The sequence below is a fragment of the Panthera uncia genome, chromosome E1, assembly GCF_023721935.1.
Source record: "Panthera uncia isolate 11264 chromosome E1, Puncia_PCG_1.0, whole genome shotgun sequence".
Lineage (NCBI taxonomy): Eukaryota > Metazoa > Chordata > Mammalia > Carnivora > Felidae > Panthera > Panthera uncia.
The window spans coordinates 47,003,405-47,028,047 of NC_064814.1; the positions used below are offsets into that span (position 1 = coordinate 47,003,405).

Sequence of the window (24,643 nt, forward strand, 5' to 3'; positions counted from 1 at the left end):
TTCCAGAGTAAGAACGCCTTTATTCAAACGTGCAGACGTGCAGGACGATGCGGCTTCAGCATCCAGGACACAGACACATCCTACAACTCCTCCTGTTTTCTCTCCAGAACACAGGCTGCAGGAGTGCAGAAGCAACTTGGGGGGAAAAAACACATTCAGTCCAAAACCATTTCCTGTGAGTTCCAATCCATGTATTATACTTGTTAGCTTCAATTAAATCAGGAAAATTAACTTTGCATGTACTTGCCTAACACAGTACGTCAAAGATAACTTTAAACAAGGAAAAACATGCCACGATGAGTGGTCTCTCCAGGTGGCTCCATGAGTGTGATGGGGAAAGTGAAACACGCCCAACAGACGTCAGGACGATTACATACAGAAATAGGACAAGATGGCCAAATCGCTATTCAGGTGTCATGTGAACAATCTCTCCATAAAGATACACGTTAATGAAAAAATAACATTTCACAAATGTACGTAAGATAGCTATTGTAATTAATGGTGAAAGCAAATCCCTGAGCTGAGAATAAAAACAGATCTGTGAGGTGCCACAGCCTGAAAAGAGGCTCTCTTCTAGTTTATTCCTCCAGATGGTCAGGTAACCCATGATTGATTACGCTGAGCCAAAAATGCCAATTAGCCAAGTTCACAGGTGGTACAGTGAAGGTCACTTCTAAGTGCACAAAATTACCTTGAATGCGAGCATGCTAACAATTAAAGGCTTAACACAGAAACAGAAGCAGCCTCTGGCCACTTCCAGTCCTTGCTGATAGACGGAGCAACTCACCACGATGAAAACAGAAGGGAAGCTGTGGAAGATGAACATTCTCCTGGGTGCTTGTGGGGTTCTTTTTTTCTCCTGTGTATTTATTTTAAAGGGTCACCATGCAAGGCACCCCGGCTAGGACAATGACCTGCCCGCTGTGGTGGCAACCAATGTTTGCAGGGGGGCCCGGAAGGCGGCTCCCACTCCTGCCGTGCCCGGCACCCCCCTCTCCTGCCCTTTTTCCTGACTTCTCTCCTTAACCTCTTCGGACTCAAACCTGCCCATAAGCACCCACGAGCCGCTGACAGCAGAAATGGAGAGACTGCCCGCCTCTGGCCCATCCCAGGGAACGGTTAGCTGTGCTGGAAGGGTTGGGCCAGGCCAACAGGAAAGGAGGAGACAGTGTGGGAGACAGTGCCAGGGGAGCGGATGCCATAGCAAGAGATTCTCTAGAATCAGGAAGAGGAATCAGCCTTTACATCCTGAAAGAGGTATCTTGCCTTTTCTGTACAGCAGGAGAAACCCGGCCCAAGGCAGGAGGCGAGTTCCAGAACGCCCATTCCTGAAAAGCTGTCGCCGAACATACTGGTGGGAAGCGAGCTGACCTGAAACAAGAGACTCGGGTTGCAGGGATTCCCCTTCCTCCTTAACCCCGCTCTGCACTTCACTTTAGTGTTTTAATGAACGAGAACGGAGTCTGAATGTGTTTTTTCCTCACGTTGAGATTTCTCTCACGTAGACTGCACAGTCTGACACAGAACCCGGCAGCCGCTCTGGGCGGGCACAGGCCCGTCCTGAGTCCCATCCTTTTAGATCTGGTGTGGTTTCGACTGCGGGGACAAAAGTTCTGTAACGCCGAACACCGTTCTCGCCTTGAACTCTGAAGACAGAGGAGAGCAAAGCTTCAGTGATTCCTCTTCTTTTGTGGGAAAAAGGTATACTTTGTAGGATTAAACTCTTCCCAGATACGCTCAAATTCTTCCAGAAAAAGCCTCACATACTCTTCATCCTCCATAATCAAAACATTTTCTCTGTTGTTCTGAATGGCTTGAGTGGTCCAGTTGAGGGAGCCCGTGATCAGCACCTTCTTGTCCACTATGGCAAACTTGTGATGCATGTAGCCCAGGTCCTGATCGTGTCGCACCTGGATGCCTGCAAAAAGGGCAAGTCAGACTTCTCCACCGCCTCTTACAACGCTTTCGTTCAGACACCGGAGCCCCTCCTCAAGTGCAGACCGTTTCCCAGCAGCTGCTGCTCTAGTTCTGACTTGGTAGGGGAGACGGGAAGCTCGTCACCCTTGGGCAAGAGGCGGTGGCCGAGCCAGATGGTGACCAGCCGCCGCCAGCGCACAGGAGGGAAGGCCGAGGGAACGGCGAGCGTGGTGGCCCAGGACCGGGGGGCGGTGGGGACAGCCGGTCCCGAGGGGCGGGACGGCAACACTCACACCACTTGCCTTCTGGCGCCGACAGGCAGCCCTGGAACCTGGGTGAGGTCTGCCCGCCCGCACTTCTCAAGGACGCACCAACCAGCACAATCCCGGGTTACTGGTTCTGGGAGGGCCCATCACGGACCCTGCCAGAGGGGTCAGGGCAACAATCGTTCGCCGGGCTTTCCTTGCCTTCAAGCTCTCACTGGGCCCACCCCTGGAACTGGGGCACCCCTGCCAACGCCACGCACGCCAGCACCACACCCCACTGCGTAAGGGGAGGATGGGCCTCAAGCAGGAAGACTGCAGGAGAAACCAGGCCCTGGGTGCTTCGGGCGAGGGAATGAAGTGTCACCCCAAAGCCAGCCGGCTGGGGCCCCTAACTCCCAGCATGCCCTGGGCCTTTCCGCCAAAGCAGAAAGAGTTCTAACTGCTACAAAACCGAATTCTCCCTCGCTTTGCCTCCTTCACTCGCCACGGAGCCTGTAATCCTTGCCTTTTGTTTTCCTGTTTGTCTCTCTCCTACCGTTTTCAAACTCCCCTCGGGCAGGACCCGTCTGTCCATCCTCCTCTGCCTCAACCCTGGAATAATGCCTACCTCCTGGGTTATCTGCTTAGTGGACGAGACCATAAGAAATGTGTGATTTAAGAGAACAGTTTAAAATAGGCTGCTTTGCAACAGAGTCACCAGACTTCACAAATAAAAATACAGGATGTCCAAATTAAGATGTGATTTCAGATAAACAACAAATACTTTTTTTATTTAAAAAAAAGGGGGGGGGTTTAACGTTTCTTTTTGAGAGACAGTGCAAGCAGGGGCAGGGGAGGGACAGAGAGAGAGGGAGACACAGAATCCAAAGCAGGCTCCAGGCTCTGAGCTGTCAGCACAGTGCTGGACATGAGGCTCGAACTCACGAACCGTGAGATCATGACCTGGGCCGGAGTCAGAGGCTTAACCGACTGAGCCACCCAGGTGCCCCTACAGATAGTTTTTTAAAGTAAGTGTGTCCCATGCAATATTTGGGACATACACTAAAAAGTATTCGTTGCTTATGTGAACTTCAAATTTACCTGGACATCCTGTATTTTGCCAGCAACCCTGCCTTGTAACCTTCCTATCCCAGGGGACCCGAACACCGCTTCTCTAACCAACCCGTCAGCAACCCCTGTTAGCTCTACCTTCAGAACAGATCTTAAGTCCCACATGCAAAACACAACTGTTATACTGAGGCTGAGGAGGAAATACAGACCTCACGGGTAAGCCCAGAATCTGAATTTAGACCCTTTGCAAAATTATTCATACTTCCCGCTTCAACTGTCCCCATCCCACTGCAAGAGAAAGGCCAGCCAGAGGTATCCGTCTTACCTGTCCTCCTGCAGCCGGAGAAACAAATTAACTGCTCACCATCTAAACATTTTAGCTCCACGTTTTTTAGTATATCGTTTTTATTCATTTCAAAAGCCCCAGCATAAAATTCACTAGTGCATTTAAGGTGAAATGACTTTTCCTCCTTTGGCCCCTCAGTCCGGAAGCCCCACCTTCGCCATCTTGGCACACCCGCTCCTATGCACACGGTCACTGACAGTCCGCTAGCGGCGGGCCTTGCAGGTTTGTTTTTACAGTTCGCCCTGATTTCCTGAGTGCTGCCTGGCTAAGCCATTGTCATTTCAGTCTGCTACGTCAAAAACTCAGCTGGTGGGGCTACATCCCCTGCCTCTACCCGGTACAGGCTTTCCCCACAGCCCCCCAAGGCCAACGCCAGTCATCAGAAACTGGGAATCACAGGAGCTACGTCCGCTTTCCCCGGTGTCGCTGGGCAGGCCCCCAGCCTCTGAGAATCCCCCAGATCTTCTCCACTAGCTGGGAACACACAGCCTGCTCACTCCTCCGGGCTCACACTCAGGTATCCAGCGTTAACACCTCCCCGCACAGAAGTGCACCCGCTGGGTGAAGGCAGGTGCTCTTTACAGACGGCTCTGGAGTCTCTCCAGACTAAACCATCCTGACCTCACAAGGCCACCAGGGGACATATATGGGGTCTCACCTATACTCAGACCCCCCACCAAGTTTCTGCTTTTGACATTCTCCCCCACTGCCTAAGGCCCCCGGGGTCACATCATTCGCCAGGCTGGGGGCCTGATGACCCTCCCCAGAGGTTCTCCACGGACCTGAGTCCCAAGCCGGGACTGCCGGCCTCTCTGGCCCGGCCTACCTGCCTTGCGGAGCAGGCCGATCTGCGAACCGTTAAGGGCCATGTAGTCGCAGTCGGTAATGACCCGGACGCGCACCCCGCGCTGGTGAAGCAGCTGCACCGCGCGCCCCAATTGCGGGCTGGAGAAGGCAAAGAGGCAGAGCTCGAGGCTGGCGCGGGCGGCCAACAGGGCGCCCAGCAGGCGGCTGAGCGAGCTCTCGCCGTGGGGCAGGCTGCACGGGCAGCCCGCTGGCGGCCCCGACGGCCCCTTGCTCGGGGCCTGCAGCAGAGCCTCGGTGCAGGTCACCTGCGACGGGAAGAAGAGCACCTCGCGCCGCAGAGGGCTCTGCCACCCTCGCCGTCGCCAGGCCCGCAACCAGCGCAGCACGGAGGGCAGCGCCTCCAGAGCCAGCGCGAGACCCACGGTCGCCACAGCCGCCACCTGCCAACGTAACCGCTCCATGCCGCCTCGACCTGCCCCGCCGCCCACGGCGCCTGCGCGCGTGCCCCCGGCCACGTGCGCCCGCACCTCCCCACCCACTGCGCCTGCGCACCCCTAGCCACGTGCACTCAGCGCCCCCCCCACCTCCACTGCCCATCACGCCTGCGCCGAGGCCGGCCACGTGCGCCCGACCCCCTCCCCCCTACACACCACCCACTACGCCTGCGCGCCCCGGCCCTGTACAGCCACCCCCGGCCAACCGCGCCTGTGCAACCCCAGGCACGTGCGACCGCTCTCCAGCCACGCGGCCCACTGTGCCTGTGCACCCGCAGGCCCCGTGCGCCCCACCCCCCATACCCCGCTCCCACACGTCCCACCACGCCTACGCACGCGCAGCCTGGCTGCACACGGCCTCTCTGGGCTTATTCGCGGCCCCACCGCGTCTGCGCGCCCTCTGGCCAAGTGCACCGGGCCGCGCCCGCCTAGCCCTGTGGAAGTGCATGCACCCCGCAGGCGATCCGATACCACCTGCTCCCCGCAGAGCCTGCAACAGTCCAGGTCCTCCTCCCTTTGAGGGGCAGTAGAGCAGCCATGACCGCTCAGTTCAAACCTTTCCTTTTGTTTTAGGGGCGCGGCTAGGCAGGGCTGGGAGAAGGGTCTGGAAACACACTGAGAGTGTCAAATAAGGAATGCTTAAGCTGGTGGCAGGGTTTGAACTCAAAGTGTCAGAGACAGCGGTGTGATGGGGATGGCCCCAAAGCCAGTCTTAAGCCCCTTGTGTTTCTACAGACTTTCCCAATATAAACTTGTTATTTGGAGATGCCTGTTCGTTCTGCTTTAAGCATAAGCACGGTGAAAACGTAAGAAGGCCGCGGTCCTGTCTTAGCAAGCCCTGGACCCACTGTATCACTTAGGAGGGGCTGTTCCTTTCACAGGGAGAGAAAAGAGAGAAGGGCTAAGTTTTCTTTTTTCTATTTTTTCTTTCTTGAATCCTGGTCAGGAATTTCCACGGTTAATTTGAAGTCTGTCTATGGTCTTTGAAAGGAAATAACTCCACAGTCTCCTCCTTGTAACCAGCTGATGGTCTTCATGACTTCCATCCATTAAAAAACAGACTCCCCAGATGGGGGGAAAGGAGCTGATCTAAGTAACTTTGGGAAACCACGTTTTAACTGGAAACCACAAGGCTAAACACAACAGCAGCTGCCCGTAAACACTGTACTCCGGGTGATACCTTTATTTCCCAAGGCGGGGAACTGCATACACGCGCACTGGGGTTGAGTGCATTAGTCGTTGGTTGGCGGATAGTGGGAGCCAGGGTTCTTCTCTCTGTTGGATGGGGTAAGAGATAAGCACCGGAGAAGGCTTGAATGATCCCTCTGGTACTGGATTGGGGTCAGAGACACCACAGTGAACTCATGGTTAGCTTAGTATTTATAGTAAAATACTACTATGTCAGTTTTGACATACCTCACGTACCTCAGTCCCCCAAGAGGCCCAGAAGCAGTGACACTTCTGCAATAATGAGCATGCTAGGTCCCAGATCTTAGTTTCCAAACACCATTCTCCTTGAAGAAATAACAGATTCTGGGGGTTGGGCACGGAGACTGTAGATGTATTTTCGGCATCTTGTAGTACCAGAAATTGAGCATGTGGACATGGCAGCAGGAACAAAAGACACAGGAGTAGCCTAAAAGAGACTCCAGTGGCCAAAACTGGAGCAAACGGAGAAACAAAATAAATATTTGCAGTAGTTTTTATAACCCAAGTGCGAGATAAATATACACGACTCTATACTGCTATAAATAAATGACTGAATAAAGAAACGAGAGAAGATACGTGTCTTCCTTACAGAAGAATTCCAAATAATATATGTAGCTACTCCTTGCTACGGGAGGGAGAACTAAATCTCTCCGCCCCTTTGAAAGTGGGGAGAAACCTTGTAAACACCACCTTAACCAAGTGATAGTGACCATCACCAGAGATGTGTGAATGTTACATACCCCGGATATATGAGAAGGGCACCTCACTTCTGCGGTGGTTGTTCCCAAAGCTCATACACCCAGTTCTATCATGAGGAGGAAACGTCAGAAATCCAGATGGAAGGACTTGCTATCCCATTCCACAGGATAACTGGCCAGTATTTTTCCAGACTGCCAAGGTCATGAAGAGAAGGGAACCGCTTAGAAACTGTAACAGACCAGAAGAGACTGGGGAGACTTGACAACTAGATGCAATGTGGTGCCCTGAACTGGATCCTGAAACAGAAAGATAGTGTAACTGGGAAAAGGGCTGAAATGTGAAAAAGTCTGGAGCTTAATTAATAGTCACGTATCAGTGTCAGTTTCTTCACTTTGACAAATGCATGATAGGGATGTAAGATGCTAATAATAACGGAAACTAAACTGTCTGTGCTATCTTTGAAACGTCAGTAAATCTAAAATTATTCCAAATTAAAACTTATTTTAAATGTTGAACGTTCACCTTCCGTATGACCCAGCTATACCGCTCCTAAATATAACCCAAGAGCAATGAAAGCACACGTCTATGTGTGTGCACAGAGACTTGTACACAAATGTCTGCAGATTTATTTGTAATAACCCAAACCTGGACATAATACAAACATCCATCAACAGATAAATGGCCGAACCCTCGCCTGTCCATACGATGGAATACTATTTCACAATAAGAAGAAACAAACTGCTGATATATATGGATAAATTATGCTGAGTGAAAAAAGACAGACAAAAGAAAGTATATTCTGTGTGGTTGCACCAACATGCAATTCTAGGAAATGCAAACTAGAGTGAAAGTAAATCAGTGGTTGCCTAGAGATGTGGGAAGGGAAGAAAGAGTATAAAGAAACGTACAATGAGATGTTCACTATCTTGATGGCGTTAATGTGCATACGCATATGTCAAAACCTGTCAGGGTGTATGGTTTAAATGAGTATAAATTATTGTATGTCAGCCATACTTCTTAAAAGTGCCTTTTTTAATTTACAAATAGAGCCCCACAGTGTAATTCTAGCTCCCCTACGTCACAGCTGCGTGACCTAGGACGAATTGCTTCATTCTTTGAGACTCACTTTCTTCACCTGAAAAGACAGTAAAGAATGAGAAGAAGGTGAGCACAGTCCTATATAAAGAGGTAGTCAATTCCTCTCTGTAAAAACAACCAACCAACCAACCAACCAACCAACGAAATATGCGCGTGCGTGCGTGTGCGTGTGTATTAGGGAAAATGGTCAATAACAACCGCTTCAGGGTGCTGGAAATCCACCAAAGGCAGACAACAAAATGAGAGGCATCATTTTTTTTTTTTTAAAACTGCTGGAGGCTGTTCCCAGCCGTTCACCCTCCCAGCTCAGTTGGCAAAAATGGTGGCCTTACCAATGTGGGACCGGCTGCAAAACCCTAAAATCTAGGTTTTTACTTTTGCTGGCCAAAAGTGGTGGGTTCAGTTGGGAAATGAATGACAAACACCTGCAGCCTTACCAACCCAAGCTTCCGGTCCAAGGTGGGGTAAGCCACAGACCAGCCAGAAAATAGGACAGAAAGGGCCCCAAAGTGAGAAAACCATAGAAAAGCTGACCTACACTCTCCACACATCCTTGGCGAACTGGGGAGCTATGCATGAATGGGAGAGACTCAGGAGAGGCCAGGGAAGAGCGAAAGCCAATGGAGGCTTGAAAGGGTTCCCAACCCACAAACACATCGATCAGCAGAGGACAGGATTCTCACAGACTTAAAATATTTGGGTACAACCTCTGCCTAAAAACATTGGCTGACTACTACATTAGGAAGACACAGCAGTGACCTCTAGACATAAATAAAAATAAGGATTAAAAAAAAACATTGGGGCACCTGGGTGGCTCAGTTGGTTAAGCGTCTGACTTCAGCTCAGGTCATGATCTCGAAGTCCATGAGTTCGAGCCCCACGTCGGGCTCTGTGCTGACAGCTCAGAGCCTGGAGCCTGCTTCATGTTCTGTGTCTCCCTCTCTCTCTCTCTCTCTCTGCCCCTCCCCTGCCTATGCTGTCTCTCTCTGTCTCTCAAAAATAAATATAAAAAAAAAACAAAAAACAACAAACTGAGCAGACACACCAGCGTCACACTACAGAGGGAGAGATTCTACAGTTTAAGTCCAGGCACGTTTCCAAAGAAAAACAACCTTAGAAAAATGTAATAGAATGTAATAGAATTGCTATACTATATTATCTAAAATGTCAGTTTTCAACGAAAACATAATAGACATGCGAAGCAGCAGGAAAGTGTGACCAACATACAGGGAAAACAGCAGCCAATAGAAATTGACTTTGAGTGGACCCAGATGTTGGAATTAGTAGAAAAACACTTCAAAGCAATTCTTACAGAAATGTTCAAAGAATTAAAGGAAAATATAATGATAATGAGTCCACAGATACTCCTTAGAGAAACACAAATTATTTTTTAAAGTCTATGCAAGGGTTGTCTGGGTGGCTCAGTCGGTTGAGCGTCCGACTTCAGCTCAGGTCATGGTCTCGTGACTCGTGAGTTCAAGCCCTGTTTCGGGCTCTGTGCTGACAGCTCAGAGCCTGGATCCTGTTTCAGACTCTGTGTCTCCCTCTCTCTCTCTGACCCTCCCCCATTCATGCTCTCTCTCTGTCTCAAAAATAAATAAACATTAAAATAAATAAAGTCTATGCAAACTGTCAATTAGGTTCAATTGTAACTGCCCACTGTGGTCAGAATATTAATAATGGGAAAGGCTACGCATGTGTTGGGGCAGAGGGTATATGGGAAATCTCTGTACCTTTCCCTCAATTTTGCTGTGAACCTAAAACTGTTCTTATGAAAAGAAGTCATTTACATCATGCACAAAAATAAACTCAAAATGAATTTTTAAAATTTTATTTAAAAAAAAATTTTTTTTTCAGCGTTTTTTATTTATTTTTGGGACAGAGAGAGACAGAGCATGAACGGGGGAGGGGCAGAGAGAGAGGGAGACACAGAATCGGAAACAGGCTCCAGGCTCTGAGCCATCAGCCCAGAGCCTGACGCGGGGCTTGAACTCACGGACCGCGAGATCGTGACCTGGCTGAAGTCGGACGCTTAACCGACTGCGCCACCCAGGCGCCCCTAAAATTTTATTTTTAAGTAATGTCTACACCCAACATGGGGCTTGAACTCACAACCCTGAGTCAAGAGTTGCATGCTCTTCTGACTGAGCCAGCCACGCACCCATAAACTCAAAATATATTAAAAACCTAAATGTGAGGGTTACCTGGGTGGCTCAGTCAGTTAAGTGTCCAACTCTTGGTTTTGGCTCAGGTCATGATCTCATGGTTTCATGAGTTCAAGCCCCATGTCAGGCTCTGCAGTGTGGAGCTTGCTTGGGATTCTCTCTCTCCCTCTCTCTCTGCCTCATCTGCTCATGTTCTGTGTCTCTCAAAATAAATTTAAAAAATTAAAACAAAAATAAAGATGCATATTCTAATCCCTGGAGCACCCCCCCCACACACACACACAACTTAAAAAACTAGGTTTACAAATCCAAAATTAAAATTGTGTTCTAAAACAGTCATTCAACAAAAAATAAACACATTAAAAATAGGAACAAAAAGACATGAGACACATTATAAATATAATATGCCACTGAATTCTACTCTTAAAAATAGTGTAAATGGCAAATTCTAGGTTATATATATTACCACAATATAAGCATTTTTAAGTCTTAAATGTTTTCTATATAGAAACGTACAAATGTTTTCTATATAGAAACATAAATATATAGAAAATGGACATAAGAGATACAGAAAAGAGCAAAATGGGGGCTCCTGGGTGGCTCAGTCAGTTGAGTGACTCTTGATTTTGGCTCAGGTCATGATCCCAGGGTCGTGGCATTGAGTCCCCAGTCGGGCTCCGTGCTGAACATTGAACCAGCTTAATATTCTCCCTCTCTCTCCCTCCCTCCCTCTGCTCCTCTTCCCCACTCACTCGCTGTCTCTAAAATTAAATAAAAGTAGCAAAATGGCACATGTAAATCTAACCACACCGATGATTACATTAAATGCAGGTAGACTGAGAGCTCCAAATCAAAAAACAGAGATTGTCAGACAGGCTAAAAAGGCAAGATCAAATAGATGCTGCCTATAAGAGAGACACTGTAGATTCAAAGACACAAGTGGTTTGAAAATAAGATGGAAAAAGATACACCATGCAAACGGCAACCGTAAGAGAGGTGGACTTGCCATATCGATATCAGATAAAATAGGCTCTAAGACAAAAAATAATATTCAAAGTAAAAAGTTATGTTACTAACTTTGGCAGGATTTAAAAAGAGGTGTTAAATACCACTAGTATTTAATGGGACATTCTTAAGAATTACAAATGGAGGAACGCCTGGGTGGTTCAGTCCATTAAACGTCCAACCCTTGATTTCGGCTCAAGTCATGATCTCACGGTTCAAGAGATGGACCCTCTGTCCGGCTCTGCCCTGCTTGGGATTCTCTCTCTCCCTCTGTCTCTCTGCACCACCCTCCCTTGTGCATGGTCTCTCAAAATAAACACATAAACATTAAAGAAAAAGAATTTCAAATGGAGGAATTTAGGGAAGATGCTTAAGTCATTGCCCAATACTCTGAACAAATGCTCCAGATGGTCTGTTCTTGGAAAAGTGTAAGTATTGCAACCCTTCAAGCACAAAGGGAAAGCTCAAGACCCAGAATGTTTTCTCTCTCCCAGTTAGTGCAAAAAAGCCACAAAAGCACAAAACCAGACTCAGTCCCCAAGCCAGGAGTCGAACTAGGTCAGTACAGATTCATCTGCCCACCATGTCTTCTGCACCCTCACCTCTGATGGCCATCAGTCTTCAAGAGCTGCACATTCTCAGGTGAAAAAGGCCACAACTGCCCATAAAAACCAATCAATATATGGCCCTACCTGCCCATTCTTGTCAATAAAAGCTTCACTGTATGTTGGAAATTTAGATCACACATTCCCATAAAATGAAACCTGACACTGACGTTGGGTTCTACCCGCCAAGGGAAGTCGGTCAGTAGCCTGGCAGACAACTGGCAAAATCCTCTTTAGAACATGGGAGCAAGGTTTCCAGAGAATGTCATTCCCCAGTAAAAGAGAAACATCTGTACCCAAAGATAAGGGGCACAGTGGGAAGTCATCTTTCCCCCCAACACTTACCCTTTACCCGTGTGAGCCTGGAGTTTCCTCCCAGTCTGAGAAGATGACCAAGACCTACAGCTGCCAGTTTAAGGGTTCCAGGTCACCTGGGTATGCTTCCCACCATCTTCCTTTCAAACGGATTTGTCTTTAAATATTTTTAATGGACTGGGGCGCCTGGGTGGCGCAGTCGGTTAAGCGTCCGACTTCAGCCAGGTCACGATCTCGCGGTCTGTGAGTTCGAGCCCCGCGTCAGGCTCTGGGCTGATGGCTCGGAGCCTGGAGCCTGTTTCCGATTCTGTGTCTCCCTCTCTCTCTGTCCCTCCCCCGTTCATGCTCTGTCTCTCTCTGTCCCAAAAATAAATAAAAAACGTTGAAAAAAAAATTTTAATATTTTCAATGGACGAACTATTCCCCAAAGTTGAACAAAATGTTAAGCACACACCTGTCTTTGGAATAAATGAGTGTTACCTTGTCTCCATGATCAACTCCAAACACTAACTTTGAGAAGACCATCCAAAATCACTAAAGCAGCTTAAACTTCCATACCAAAGAGAATTGGCCACTCACTGGTGTCATTGGTTTTCTTTTTTAATTGTGTTAAAATGCACATAACATAAAATTTACCATCGCAACTATTTTTACGTGTACAGTTCAGTGGTATTAAAGATATTCACACTGATGGAGCACATCCTGGCTCAGTTGATAGAGCATGCGACTCTTGATCTTGGGTTTTGAGTTTGAACCCCATGTTGTATGTAGAGATTACTTAAAAATAAAATCTTAAGGGGCGCCTGGGTGGCTCAGTTGGTTAAGCACCCAACTCTTGGTTTTGGCTCAGGTCATGATCGCATGGTTCATGAGTTTGAGCCCCGTGTGGGACGCTGTGCTGACAGCATGGAACCTGCTGGGATTCTCTCTCCCCCCCCCCCCCCCCCCCGCCCCCGCCACTCCCTCTCTCCTCTCTGCCTCTCTGCCACCCCTGGCAGCCATCATTCTACTTTCTGTCTCTATGATTTTGACTACTCTAAGTATGATCTATAATTGGAATCATAGAGGGTCTTTTTGTGATTTATTTATTGCATTTAGCATAATGTCCTTAAGGTTCATCCATGTTGTAGCATATTACAGGATTTTCTTCCTTTCTAAGGCCAAATAATATTCCATTGTATGGATATGCTGCATTTTGCTTATCCATTCATCAGTCGATGGACAGTTCAACTGCTTCCGTGTTTCAGCTGTTACAAATAATGCTGCTATGAAGATGGGTCACAAATATCTCTTCAACACCCTGCTTTCCAATCTTTTGGGTATATACCCATAAGTGGAATTGCTGGGTCATATGGTAATTCTATTTTTAATTTTTTGAGGAATCTCCACACTGTTTTCTACAGTGGCTGAGCCATTTTATATTCCCTCCAACAATGCTCAAGTGTTCCAATTTTCCCACACTCTCCCCAACACTTGTTTCCTGTCCCCACCACTCCCTCCCCCCCCGCCCAGAGTAACCACCTTCATATATCTTCTTCAGTAGAATGCCTATCCAAGTCGTTTGCCCATTTTCTGAATTGGGTTGTTTCATTGTTAAATTTTAGGAGTTCTCTATATATTCTGGATATTAATCCCTTAGTATGATTTGCAAGTATTTTCTCCCATTCTGTGGCTTGCCTTTTTACTCTGTGGATAGTGTCTTTTGATGTAGAAAAGTTTTAAATTCTTATGAAGCCAATTTGTCTATTTTTTCTTTTGTTACCTGTACCTTTGGTGTCATATCCAAGAAATCACTGCCAAATTCAAAATCAAGAAGCTTTTGCCCTGTGTTTTCTTCTAAGAGTTTTGCCATCTTAACTCTTACATGTAGGTCCTGGTTTCATTTTGAGTTACTTTTTGGGGGTTAATTTCTATATATGGTGTTAGGTAAGGGCCTAATTTTGTTCTTTTGCATGTGGACATTCAGTTTCCCCAGAACCATTTGTTGAATAGACCGTGCTTTCCCCCATTGAATGGTCTTGGCACACTTGTCAAAAATGATTTGTTCATATTTGTGAGGATTTTTTCTCTGGGCTCTCTATTCTATTGCACTGGTCTATATGTCTGTCTTCATGCCAATACCACACTTTTTATTATGTATCTTCAAAGTAAGTTTTGAAATCAGAAAGCGTGAGTCCTCCAGATCTGTTCTTTTTCAGGATTGTTTAGGCCGTTTGGATGAGGTTCCATATGAATTTTTCGATGGGTTTTCCTATTTTTGCAAAAAATTATTTTTTGGGATTTTGATATTGGATTGCATTGGATCTGCAGATCGCTTTGGATAATATTGACATTTTAACAATATTAAGTCTTCCAATCTGTGAACATAGGATGTGTTTCCATTTATTTTTTTTTTTTTACTTATTTTTTTTTTTTAATTTATTTTTGAGAGACAGAGAGCGAGCGTGAGCTAGTGGGGGGAGGTGGCAGAGAGAGAGGGAGACACAGAATCCGAAGCAGGCTCCAGGTTCTCAGCTGTTAGCACAGAGCCCGACGCAGGGCTCGAACTCATGAACGGGGAGATCATGACCTGAGCCGAAGTCAGATGCTCAACCGACTGAACCACCCAGGCATCCCTCTATTTATTTATGTCTACTTTAGTTTCTTTCAGCAATTGTTTTTTTTCCCCCAATTGTTTTGTAGTTTTCATTGTACAAGTTGTCACCTCCTTGGTTAATTCTTATTTTATTCTTTTTGATGTTATAAGTGAAATTGTTTTATAATTTCATTTTCAGATTGTTCATCATGTATAGAAATACAACTGTTTTGTGTTGATTTGTATTGTACAACTTTGCTGAATTCCTGTATTAGATCTAATGTCTTTTGTGTGGTGTCTTTAGGGTTTTCTATATATAAGGAGCATCTAATCTGCAAACAAATAATTTTACTACTTCCATTCCAATTTAGAGGCCTTTTCTTTTTCTTGTTTAATTGCTCTGGCTAAAACTTCCAGTCCTGTGTTGAATAGAAGTGATGAAAGTGGCCAACCTTACCTTGGTCCTGATCTTCGAGGAAAACCTTTGTCTTTCACAACTGAGTACTATGTTTGCCACGGGTTTTTCATATATGACTTTTATTATATATATCTAGTTATAATAATAATATATTTTTATATTGATTACATATTATATTTTTATCATGAAAGAGTGTTGAATTTTGTCAAATGCTTTTTCTGCATTGAGATGACATGTGGTTTTTCCCTTTCCTTTTACTAACATGGTATATTACACTGATAGTCTTATGTTGGACCATCCTTGCATCCCAGAAATAAATCCCATTTGGCCATGATGTATGGACCTTTTACTATGCTACTTGTTAGTATCTTGTTGAGGATTTTTGCATCAATGCTTATAAGGGATATTGGTCTGTAGTTTTCTTTATAGTGTCTTTTCTGGCTTTAGTATCAGGATTATGCTAGCTCATGGAATGTGTTAGGAAGTGTTCTTTCCTCTTTTTTTTTTTTTTTGAAAGTTAGTTATTTCAATGTCTGGTAGAAGTCACTAGTAAAGCCATTGACTTCAGGGGTTTTCTTTCTTGGGAGATTTTTTTTTAAATATTTTTTTATGTTTTTATTTTTGGAGAGAGTGAGAGAGAGGGGGAGCACAAGTGGGGGAGGGGCAGAGAGGGAGACACAGAATCAGAAGCAGGCTCCAGGCTCTGAGCTGTCAGCACAGAGCCCAATGTGGGGCGTGAACCCATGGAATGAGAGATCACGACCTGAGCCAAAGTGGGACGCTCAATCAACTGAGCCACCCAGGCACCCTAGTACTAACTTTTACATTATTAGGTGTGCTTAAGTCATGCAGGAAACAGAGTACAGTTACATACCATTGCTACAATATTAGCTTTTATAATTGCTCATGATCTACCTTTATTGAGATCTTTATTTCTCCATATGGCTTTGAGGTATTGATGGTGTCTTTCACTTCACCTTGCAGAACTCCTGTGGGCATTTCTTGTAGGGCAGTTCTAGTGATCACAAACTGCCTCCTCTTTTATCCGGGAATGTCTTGATTCCTCCCCCACTTTTGGACAGTTTTGCTGGATAGGACTATTGGTTGACAGGGGGGTTTGTTTGAGCACTTTGACTATATTGGCCCACTGTCTTCTGGCCTCCAACGTTTCTGATGAGAAATCTGTATACATTCTCATTGAAGATCCCCATATGTGATGATCTGGTTCTCTCTTGCTGCTTTCAAGATCTGCTCTTTGTCTTTTGGAAGTTTGATTAGAATGTGTCTCAGTGTGGCTCTGGGTTCATCTTACTTGGGAGATTCTGAGCTTCTTATATATTTATGTTCCTATCTTTCACCAAATTTGGTTAGTTTTTAGCCATTCTTTTATTTAATTTAATTTTTTTTTTAATTTTATTTTAGAGGGAGAACATGCAAGCAGAGGTGGGGGGCAGGAGAGAGAATCTCAAGCAGGCTCCATGCTCAGCTCAGAGACCAACACAGGACTCAATCCCACGACTCTTTGATCATGACCTGAGCCAAAATCAAAAGAGTTTGACGCTCAACTGACTGAGACACCCAGGCACTCCTAGCCATTCTTTGAATGTTCTCTGCCCCTTTGCCTTCTGGGACGCCCACAATGTGCAGGTTGATCCTTTTGATAGTGTCCATAGTTCTCTTAGGTTCTGTCCACTTTTCTTCAATTTTTCTCTGTTCCTTAGCCTCACTGATGTCCACTGTTCTATCTTCAAGTTCATGGATTCTTTCTTCTGCCTGCTCAAGTTGGCCTTGGAGGCACTCTCGTGAATTCTTCATTGCAGTTGTAGTTTTCAGCTCTGGAACTCTGTTTTTTTTAGGTTTTCTGTTTCTTTATAGTTCCATTTTGCTCATACATTTTTTTGGCTTTCTTCACATCTTCCTTTAGTTGAGCATCTTGAGAATTGTTTTAAAGACTTTGTTTAGTATATCCGCCATTAAAAGTCTTTCCCAGGGACCAATTCTGTTGTTTTCCTTTGGATGGGACATACTTTCCTATTTATTTGTATGCTTTGTGATTTTTGGTTGAACACTGGACATTTAAATCTAATCATGTGATAAGTGAAAATCAGATATTTCCCTCTTCCCCAAGGTTTGCTGCTTTTTGTCTTCTATTTCTATCACTGTAAGCTCTTTGCCAAGGATCAGACTGAGGTATAAACTTCTACTTTTCTCAGGTCTTTCTGAGCCTTTCCTTGGGCATGCACAGTTTCTAATTTCCCCTGTGTATGCAGTTGTTTCTAAACATCCTATTTTATCGTCTGGCTCCTGAAAGGGGAAACACACACACAAACTGAAGTGGGGGCATGGGCATCAGACCATTAAGTCCTCTGGCAGCCAGAGGGGGAGGGGCTTGCAACAGTGAGGGGAGGTGCAAACAATGGCTGCCAGGCTCTTTGCACCTGTGATCTGAAGCAGCAATGAGTGATCAGAGCACAGATTCTCCAAGGTTGTAGTTTAGGGTCCTTTTTACTCACCATAGCTCCCCTATGGTGTGTGCAGGCTGCTCCAGGAACACCTGCACACCTATGTGGCTAGGGTTGGGGGATGGTAGTGCTTCTGTGCTACGAGCTGAAATTGATCAAAACTGACCACAATGTCCAGTCTTCTAGAATTTGCAAGACTTTAACAGACTCCAGAGTTCCAAAATGGTTCTATCAACACAGGTTTGATTTTAGCCATGATATTTTCTGTGACTGATCCCAAGAAAATTCTAGGTATCAAACCAACAAAACCACGTAGTCGACAGTTTAAAAAAATACATCTTTATTGTGTTTCAATGTTCTTGCACGATAGATACCTAGTCATATAAACTTAGTCTCCATGTTAAATATAAATTAAGCAAAGAACTATAAACAAATCAGCAAAACTGCTGGAAAATCCCTCCAAGCCATGAATCCTTATTAAAGGTGCACACTGGCATGAGAAAATGTTCTTAAATCACCATAGTCTGAAAATTGTTACCTGCTGCCAAATGTAAATGTTTAAAGAAGCAATCAATAAAGGGCAAAGTGATACGGGAGAGAACTGTGGTGGGTTCCTCAACTCCACATCCAGTGAGTCAGGCAAGACAAATGGCTCCATCCAACATTTCAGCAAAGTATCATCTTTGTGTAAAAAAAAAGATCAGGGCCTGTCCTCAAGCTATAGGGAAATGCCAAAGCAACCACCCAAGAGCATGGCCAGAAGCCTTGGAAGTTACATGATTCCAGAACATGAACCCCAGAAGGCCCAAAGATGAGGAAAACATCCATTCCACCCCAAAAGCCATTCCTAGAGCTCAAAACCAGATCACTAACAATGACTGAGGATCGGCACAGACCCTGAAAAGTCACAACTGTAGCAAAACATACACGAAGACATATAAAACCTGGAGAAGTCTTGGGTTTCAGAACAGAAAGGTTCAAACATTAACCTTAAGAGAGGTTTTTTACTGTGGCCAAAATACCCAAGTTGGGACTGGCCTCACGTGTTTTCCCTATAAATTCTGAGATCGAAATCCTTGAGAGACAGGAGATGCACATTGTCTTTGGTCATCTCTCACAGAGGTGCACACACACAGGGGACCTAGTGTCCCAAGTGTCTCTGTGCCCCCTTCAGAGCTGGAGCAATCCAACTGGCTTGTGGCATGGTACTGAAAACTACACCAGGCCCAAATCCCACAGAGAGGGCAAAGTTCAGCCCCAACAGTTTCCATTCCTTACCAGGAAACAGGAGTGGTCTGTGACTGCCCTCGGAGACCCGTCTCTGAGCTCAGCGGCGAAGATGGCAATCGCCGCTTTTCAGGTGAACGTGGGCTCAGAGTCCCACGGCGGGGTCAATTACGAGGCTCTGAGGCCGTGGGGCTGCGGACAGTGGACATGAGGTGCGATTTGTAGGTTTTGCTCAGACCCGTCATCCAGAACTTGAGCAGCTTGACATTGTCCTCCTCGGATGCTCCAAGGATACTGAGGAGCTTCTGCGTGTCCTCTTTGGGCCGACTGTCCACCTTGGTGAATTTAAAGAGGACCTTCACTTTGCTGAAGAAAATCAAACACAGAGCACTCAGACACCACAGCATAATCGCACCAGGGCTCTGGGCTGAGGCCGGACGGCTTCAGGACCAGCCAGAGCCCTGCAGACGCCTGCACACCCCAGGACCTCTTGCCTGCCCCGCACTTCCGCCCTGGGTCACATGGCTGGGGCCTCAGGATGGGGGAAAACGCACATTTTCTTTAAATTCATTAAAGGAGTTCAGTGCTCCCAAGCTTCATTATATTATTAAATCAGGACAAGGTCTAACTGAATTTGACAGAAAATTACTAAGGAAAAATCACTAACGGAATAACTAGTTAGCTTCAACGGAAAGGGAACATCTGTTATCTGGCTTTCAGATTTTTAAAGTTAATTAAGCAGCAAAAATAACTGCTTCTCTTGGAGGCACGTGTCACTCCCATGTCACAGAGGACCCGCGTGGGGACGAGGAGCGCTGACCCTGCTCGAGGCCACCCAGCTAACAGACTAAATGGCGAAGATGCTATCTGAACCCACGCTGTGAACTCCTATTCTAGCCCATTTCTCACGGAGGCCACGGCTTCTTCTTCTTCTGGAAACAGCTTCTGGCTCTCGCCAGCAGAATATAACTGCCGCTGGCTGCCAGCCCGCCCCCGGGGAAAGCCAACTCTGGGGGCCGACAGGGCGTGTGCTCACTTCATCCACTCCTCCTTGAGGCAGACGAGGCACTGGTCCACCACACCCACAGACAGATTCTGGTTGCTCAAAGCAGCTTCCATCTTGTTCAGGATGGTGGGGCCAACTGGGAACAAGGGCGGGGCCGTCAGCATGATGGGGAGCGAGAGGCAGCCTCACCCTCCTTCCCGCTCCCCCTGCGAAAGGAAGCCCTGCTCAGCAGCGCCCACCTCGGTCCGCGGCCACGGGACTTCCACTGGTCACCACGAACTCATACTTGCTGAGGGACTGGTCATCCTCGCACCCGACCGGGTGGAGGCTGGAGCGAGGGGCTGTGTGGGCCTCCACGACCACAGCAAATTCTGCAGCGACACAAAACGCACCGCTCGGGGAGCCTGCCTCCCGCCGCCACTCCGAGTCATCTCGGATCGCAGAGCGGAAACACCTCCCCGGACTAACGCTTGGGCATCTAAAGCCTTTTCTGGTGTACTTGTGAATACAGGTTAAGGATTAACTCTTGCCTCAGCGAACGCATTATGTTACAGTCACTCCTGATTACATACCTCAGTTCAGCTAACGCTAAACAGCCTTGTGGCAGGGTCCCGCTGTTAGCCCCATTTTATGACAGGGGAACAAAGCGGTTTGGCTCAAGGTCACACAGTTAGTAGTGGTGAAGAAATTCAAGCCCATCTCTGACACCAGGAACCCGTGTTCCAAAAACAGGTGCCGTCCGAGGGACTCAGGACCCAGCCCGGGTGCTGACCGCAGCGGCAGCTCAGGACTGCTGGGCGCCAGAAGCTCCGCCCGTCAACCTCCTGGCCACCTTGCATCGGTGTGCTCGGGTGCTCAGAGAAGCCCCTGGCTTGCCTGGGGAGGCTGGGATTTACACCCACGCCGACTGCTAAAGTGCCCAAACCAAAAGACGAGGACGCTGACTAGATTCTTGGCTCTGCCCGGAGGAGGCAGAGGGAACCTGCCAGCACTGAGGGAGGAGCCGGGCTGAGCAAGCCCCACTGTACTCAAGAACGTCAAGGATGGATTTAAGGCACGTAAAAGAGTCGTCGTCTCCGGAATCCTGTTGGCATCACCAACTCAGCACAATGGCATGACGAGAGCCTGGCAGCCATCTGTGCCGTGCCCACCCCCAGGACTGTATCCTGCCCTCCACCGAGAACACATCCAGACAAGCGACCCTCACTCTGAGGCCGCCTTGTCCAACCCTCACCCGCTTCACGGACAGAAAATCGACGCCCAGAGCCGCCGGGAAAGCTGCTCCTCCTGCTTCGAGCCAGCAGCATCCTCACGTCCACGGCGGAGACCCACTTCTGCTCGTGTGCCCTAAGGCGCAGGGACTCGGGTCAGACGGGAAAGGTACGCACCTGAGGACAGCACGTGGGAGGGGATCTGCACGTGGGGGCTGAGCCCCAGGAAGTTGCACCGGTAGGCCTCCTCATACTGGTCGCTGTAAGGGATGATGCGGACGCAGCCCACCGGCAGCATAGTCTAGAGAGGACCCAGTGACTCAGGCTGACACCAGCTGGAATGTCCCCCGCCACTGCCTGTCTCCATCACCCACGCCCCAAGCGCCCTCTGCAGCTCAGTGCAAAGCCTCTCTCCTCCCAGAAGGCACTCCTGGTCACACAGCCCCACTGGGGTGTCTCCCACACGGCCCCGACTCCTATTCCGGCAATCAGTCATACAGGACTGATGCTACCTCTTGCTTTGCGGTATTAATCTATCGATCTTCGGTTTCTGTCTCTTCCCTCGTCCCACAAAAAGATTTTAAGCTTTCTGACAGATTGTGTCACATTCATCTTGTGCCCTCAAAGGCCTAGCAAGACGTGAGGCATGCACCAGGTTTCTGATGACTTGAATATCATCAGAGTCAGACCTACGCCTTGGCGCCCTCTGCGCCTCTGGGGCGCAGACAGCACGGTAGACCCGCATCCCATCTGACTCACTGGGAATGTCCTGTGCCCAGGAACGTGTGGTGACCCGGACCTGCCTCTCTGGCAGCTGAGAACCATGCCCGTGACTTCTTGGAGGGATTTGGGGATGGGGTGTAAGGTAGTCAGTTATCAATCTATCAGACTCCTAGCACAGACTCCTTCCACTGGAAAGAACGACCACTGATGGCTGCCATTTTTTTACACAGTGGAGAAAACAACACATATCTTAGATTCAGGCACAAACCTTTACACTGAGCCATTAATGCCTCTTAACATTCACACCCGAAGTCAGGATTTAAAAAAAAAACCCACTAGACAAATCCGGTCCTGCTACAAAATACTTAAGAGAAAAAATCCTCTTACCCGAAGAACTTCAAAAGCTGACTGGACAAGGTCTGCGTCTCTGCTTTTCCAGATCACTTGATTCCCCATGAGAACATGCCAGGCCAACATGCGAAAAGACGGGGCACCCAGGACCTGAAAGATATAGTTCAGGGTTTTCTCTGTGAATTTTCTCCCATGCACCTCAAGTTATTTGTGTGCTCTCTGTACAGGGAAGGGAGATGGGCCAAGAGAGAAGAGCTGGTAACTAGCCTGCAGCCGGGAAGATGCAGCAGGAAGTCTCTGGATTTGCACCTGAAAGCCTAACCGCAAAGCCCTTGCACACTTTGAGATCTTTTCTCCAATTTTATTTTTAAACTCTTGAGGCAGAGAATTGCAACATTCACTTTCTCTCTATATATACGCTATTTTGCTGAACCATTTGAAAGTAAGGGACAGGCAGCATGACACTTGAGCACCCAGAAAGGACAGGGCTCTCCGACACAACCCAGTACACACCACACCCAGAAGCCCCATATGCATGTGCCACCAACCCAGTATCTGGATCCCCAAACCTCTAACAATATCCTCTATAGCTGCTATTCTTTCAATCCAGGATTCACTTAGGGATCACGACTGTTTTACTTATTCTGCTATCTTTATCCTACTTTAGCCAGAACAGTCCCTCTCTCCACCCGACTTTTTATAACTTCCCTGATACTGGCATTTTAGGAGAATTCAGTCTGTTATCCTATGGCTTATGAGCATGGCTTTAAAAAATAAAAAGGGAGGCTAGAAATACTAGAGATTTTAGAAGACTCTTATAGCTTCAAAAAACACTCCCACTTCCCATGGAATTTAAGATTCATTCCAACGTTAAACTACACGAGCAATCGACAAGGATGATTTTAGCCAAATACATGGTTTTGATGGGTGACTGTTCCTCATCCAGCCCCACAGAGCATCTGCCATTAAATCAGTCCTTACTCCATTTTCCAAAACAGAAATATCTTTTGATAAAACTCACGCTCACTGTAAAAATAGCCACAGAAAAGTATAAAAAGGGACTGTCCTTACAATCTTGTGACCTCTTACTCCTGTATGACCCAATATAACCATGGTCAATAGTGCTGCGTGAGACTCCGTCTCTGCTATCGCATATAAACACACCTACCACCCTGCACAATACACCGCTTGCTCTCTTCTTTGTGTTTAATGACATCCCATCATTTGGATGCAATTCCTTTGGTTGGACATCTGGGTTCTTTCCAATTTCTTGTAAGAAGGGCCATCATTTCTACTTTACAAAGTGTCTAGGCTGCAGGCAAATCAATAGTGATGTTCGCTTCCTTTAAAAGGTTCCAGAATGACAAGATGAGAGAACCGTGAGAAGCCAACCATGCAGGTATTTCTTTAAAACAGACACGCACATTATCACTAAAAGGGGAGCACACATCCCGTGGCTAAGAAACCCCAGACGGCCGCTGCCGTCTTCAGCCAGCCATCAAGGATTTTTTTGGTTACTCCTAACTGACACTCCTGCCAGGTCTCGAACACGACGGGCCTGAAGGACAAAGCGTGCTGGATGAGGGGGCTGGGCTCTTCTCTAGAGCTTCTGAGCGGGGGTGTGCTCCTCTGTCGCCTACCTGCCTCATGTGCCGAAGGGACTTAAAGACAGACAGCTTTCGGGGCTGCCAGTTTCCACAGTCTGAGAGCAAGGAAGACTCTGCTGGGCATTTGGTCAGCTCCCGCCCTTCTGCACCGTCTGGCACGACAGGGGCTTTCTCCTCGTCTTCAGCCTCAGAGTTGTCCCAGCTTTCTGATTCCTCTTCTAAGTCTGCAAGGCGGACAACACAGACATTTATGAACATGCTGCCCCTGGATCCCTTCATTCCCTGGATGCAAAAGGGTCGTGTCCACTTTAGCACAAGGCATCTCCTGATTTCTGGTTTGGGCCAGCTTTCATACGTCTTGTTCTCGGAGCCCCGGGGTGAGCAGGGAGGGTTGGTCTGCTTGCTTATTTAGTTAGCTCAAAGCCTCACGTTGCATTAGGAAGCAGGCACCTGCAAGACTAGGAGCTGCTCACGGTCATGGAAAAATGCAACGCTGAGCAAGCTGACAGCTCATTCACTGAACACTTCCCCAGGCAGGTGTTATGCTGGGGGTGGCCACACGCTATTCCTCTTCATCCTCCCAAGTGTCCCGAGGTCAGTGCTATTCTCATCTTACAGATAAAGAAATACTTGTTATTTCCATTAATCTGTGTGACAACTGTCACAAATGAGGACATCTTCATTCCGTGTTCCGAGTGAGACCTGCAGGGAAGAGGCCTGATCTGTGCACACAGAACACGACAGGAGCAGAGCCAGGATCTGGCCCCAGTTCTGTCCAAATCCAAGTGCGTGCTCGGAGCTGAACTGCAGTCCAAGACATGACAGACAGCCCTGCGTGCCCGCATGTCTAGCCTTCCTACGAGCTCGGATGGACTTGCTCGGCTCTCTGTGTAAATACTCTCACCAACAGACTACCCTTGCCATCTTCACCAGCCTCGAAATTTCTAATTTCTAATCAGAGTAGCAAATGGTCCTGGGCCCGACTTGATCCACGAGGACACGAAGGCGGACGGCAACGGCTTTGTTTTTCAGAGCTTGCCCTGCTCCCGCTGATACTCTACCCTCTTCTCCCACTCAGGAAAGAAGC

The 24,643-nt window shown here is 47.4% G+C and overlaps 2 protein-coding genes across 7 annotated transcripts in view; both read right to left on the reverse strand.

Moving 5' to 3' along the window:
• Positions 1-4,876, reverse strand: PLD6 (phospholipase D family member 6). Of its 2 annotated transcripts, XR_007459363.1 has the most exons (3): positions 4,406-4,876; positions 1,485-1,918; positions 1-1,371 (listed from the first exon to the last, which is right to left on the reverse strand). XR_007459363.1 is itself a non-coding variant. In XM_049638009.1 (2 exons), the coding sequence occupies exons 1-2, from the start codon at positions 4,845-4,847 to the stop codon at positions 1,671-1,673; spliced, it is 690 nt and encodes a 229-aa protein (XP_049493966.1). In that variant the 5' UTR covers positions 4,848-4,876; the 3' UTR covers positions 1-1,670. The 2 variants fall into 2 exon arrangements, 1 of the variants encoding a protein (XP_049493966.1); XM_049638009.1 differs by having other exon boundaries at positions 1-1,918.
• A 921-nt stretch (positions 4,877-5,797) lies between these two features.
• Positions 5,798-24,643, reverse strand: part of FLCN (folliculin) — a 31,370-nt gene continuing 12,524 nt past the window's right edge. For 3 of the 5 annotated variants that reach the window (XM_049637999.1, XM_049638000.1, XM_049637997.1), the window contains exons 8-13: positions 23,590-23,780; positions 21,986-22,099; positions 21,053-21,176; positions 19,904-20,035; positions 19,695-19,800; positions 17,758-19,024 (exon numbers count right to left, since the gene is read on the reverse strand). In XM_049637999.1, the coding sequence (XP_049493956.1) occupies positions 18,823-19,024; positions 19,695-19,800; positions 19,904-20,035; positions 21,053-21,176; positions 21,986-22,099; positions 23,590-23,780 (869 nt within the window). In that variant the 3' untranslated portion in view covers positions 17,758-18,822. Of the gene's footprint in view, positions 6,542-17,757; positions 19,025-19,694; positions 19,801-19,903; positions 20,036-21,052; positions 21,177-21,985; positions 22,100-23,589; positions 23,781-24,643 lie in introns of those variants that run through there. The other 2 variants (XR_007459362.1, XM_049638001.1) reach the window with 2 other exon arrangements.

Bases quoted from the DNA above. Each gene is read 5' to 3' on its own strand.
- PLD6 (XM_049638009.1), bottom strand. From the start codon at position 4,847: ATGGAGCGGTTACGTTGGCAGGTGGCGGCTGTGGCGACCGTGGGTCTC. The intron at 1,919-4,405 runs GTAGGCCGGGCC...CCCTTTTTGCAG, and splicing joins CGGCCTGCTCCGCAAGGCAG to GCATCCAGGTGCGACACGAT.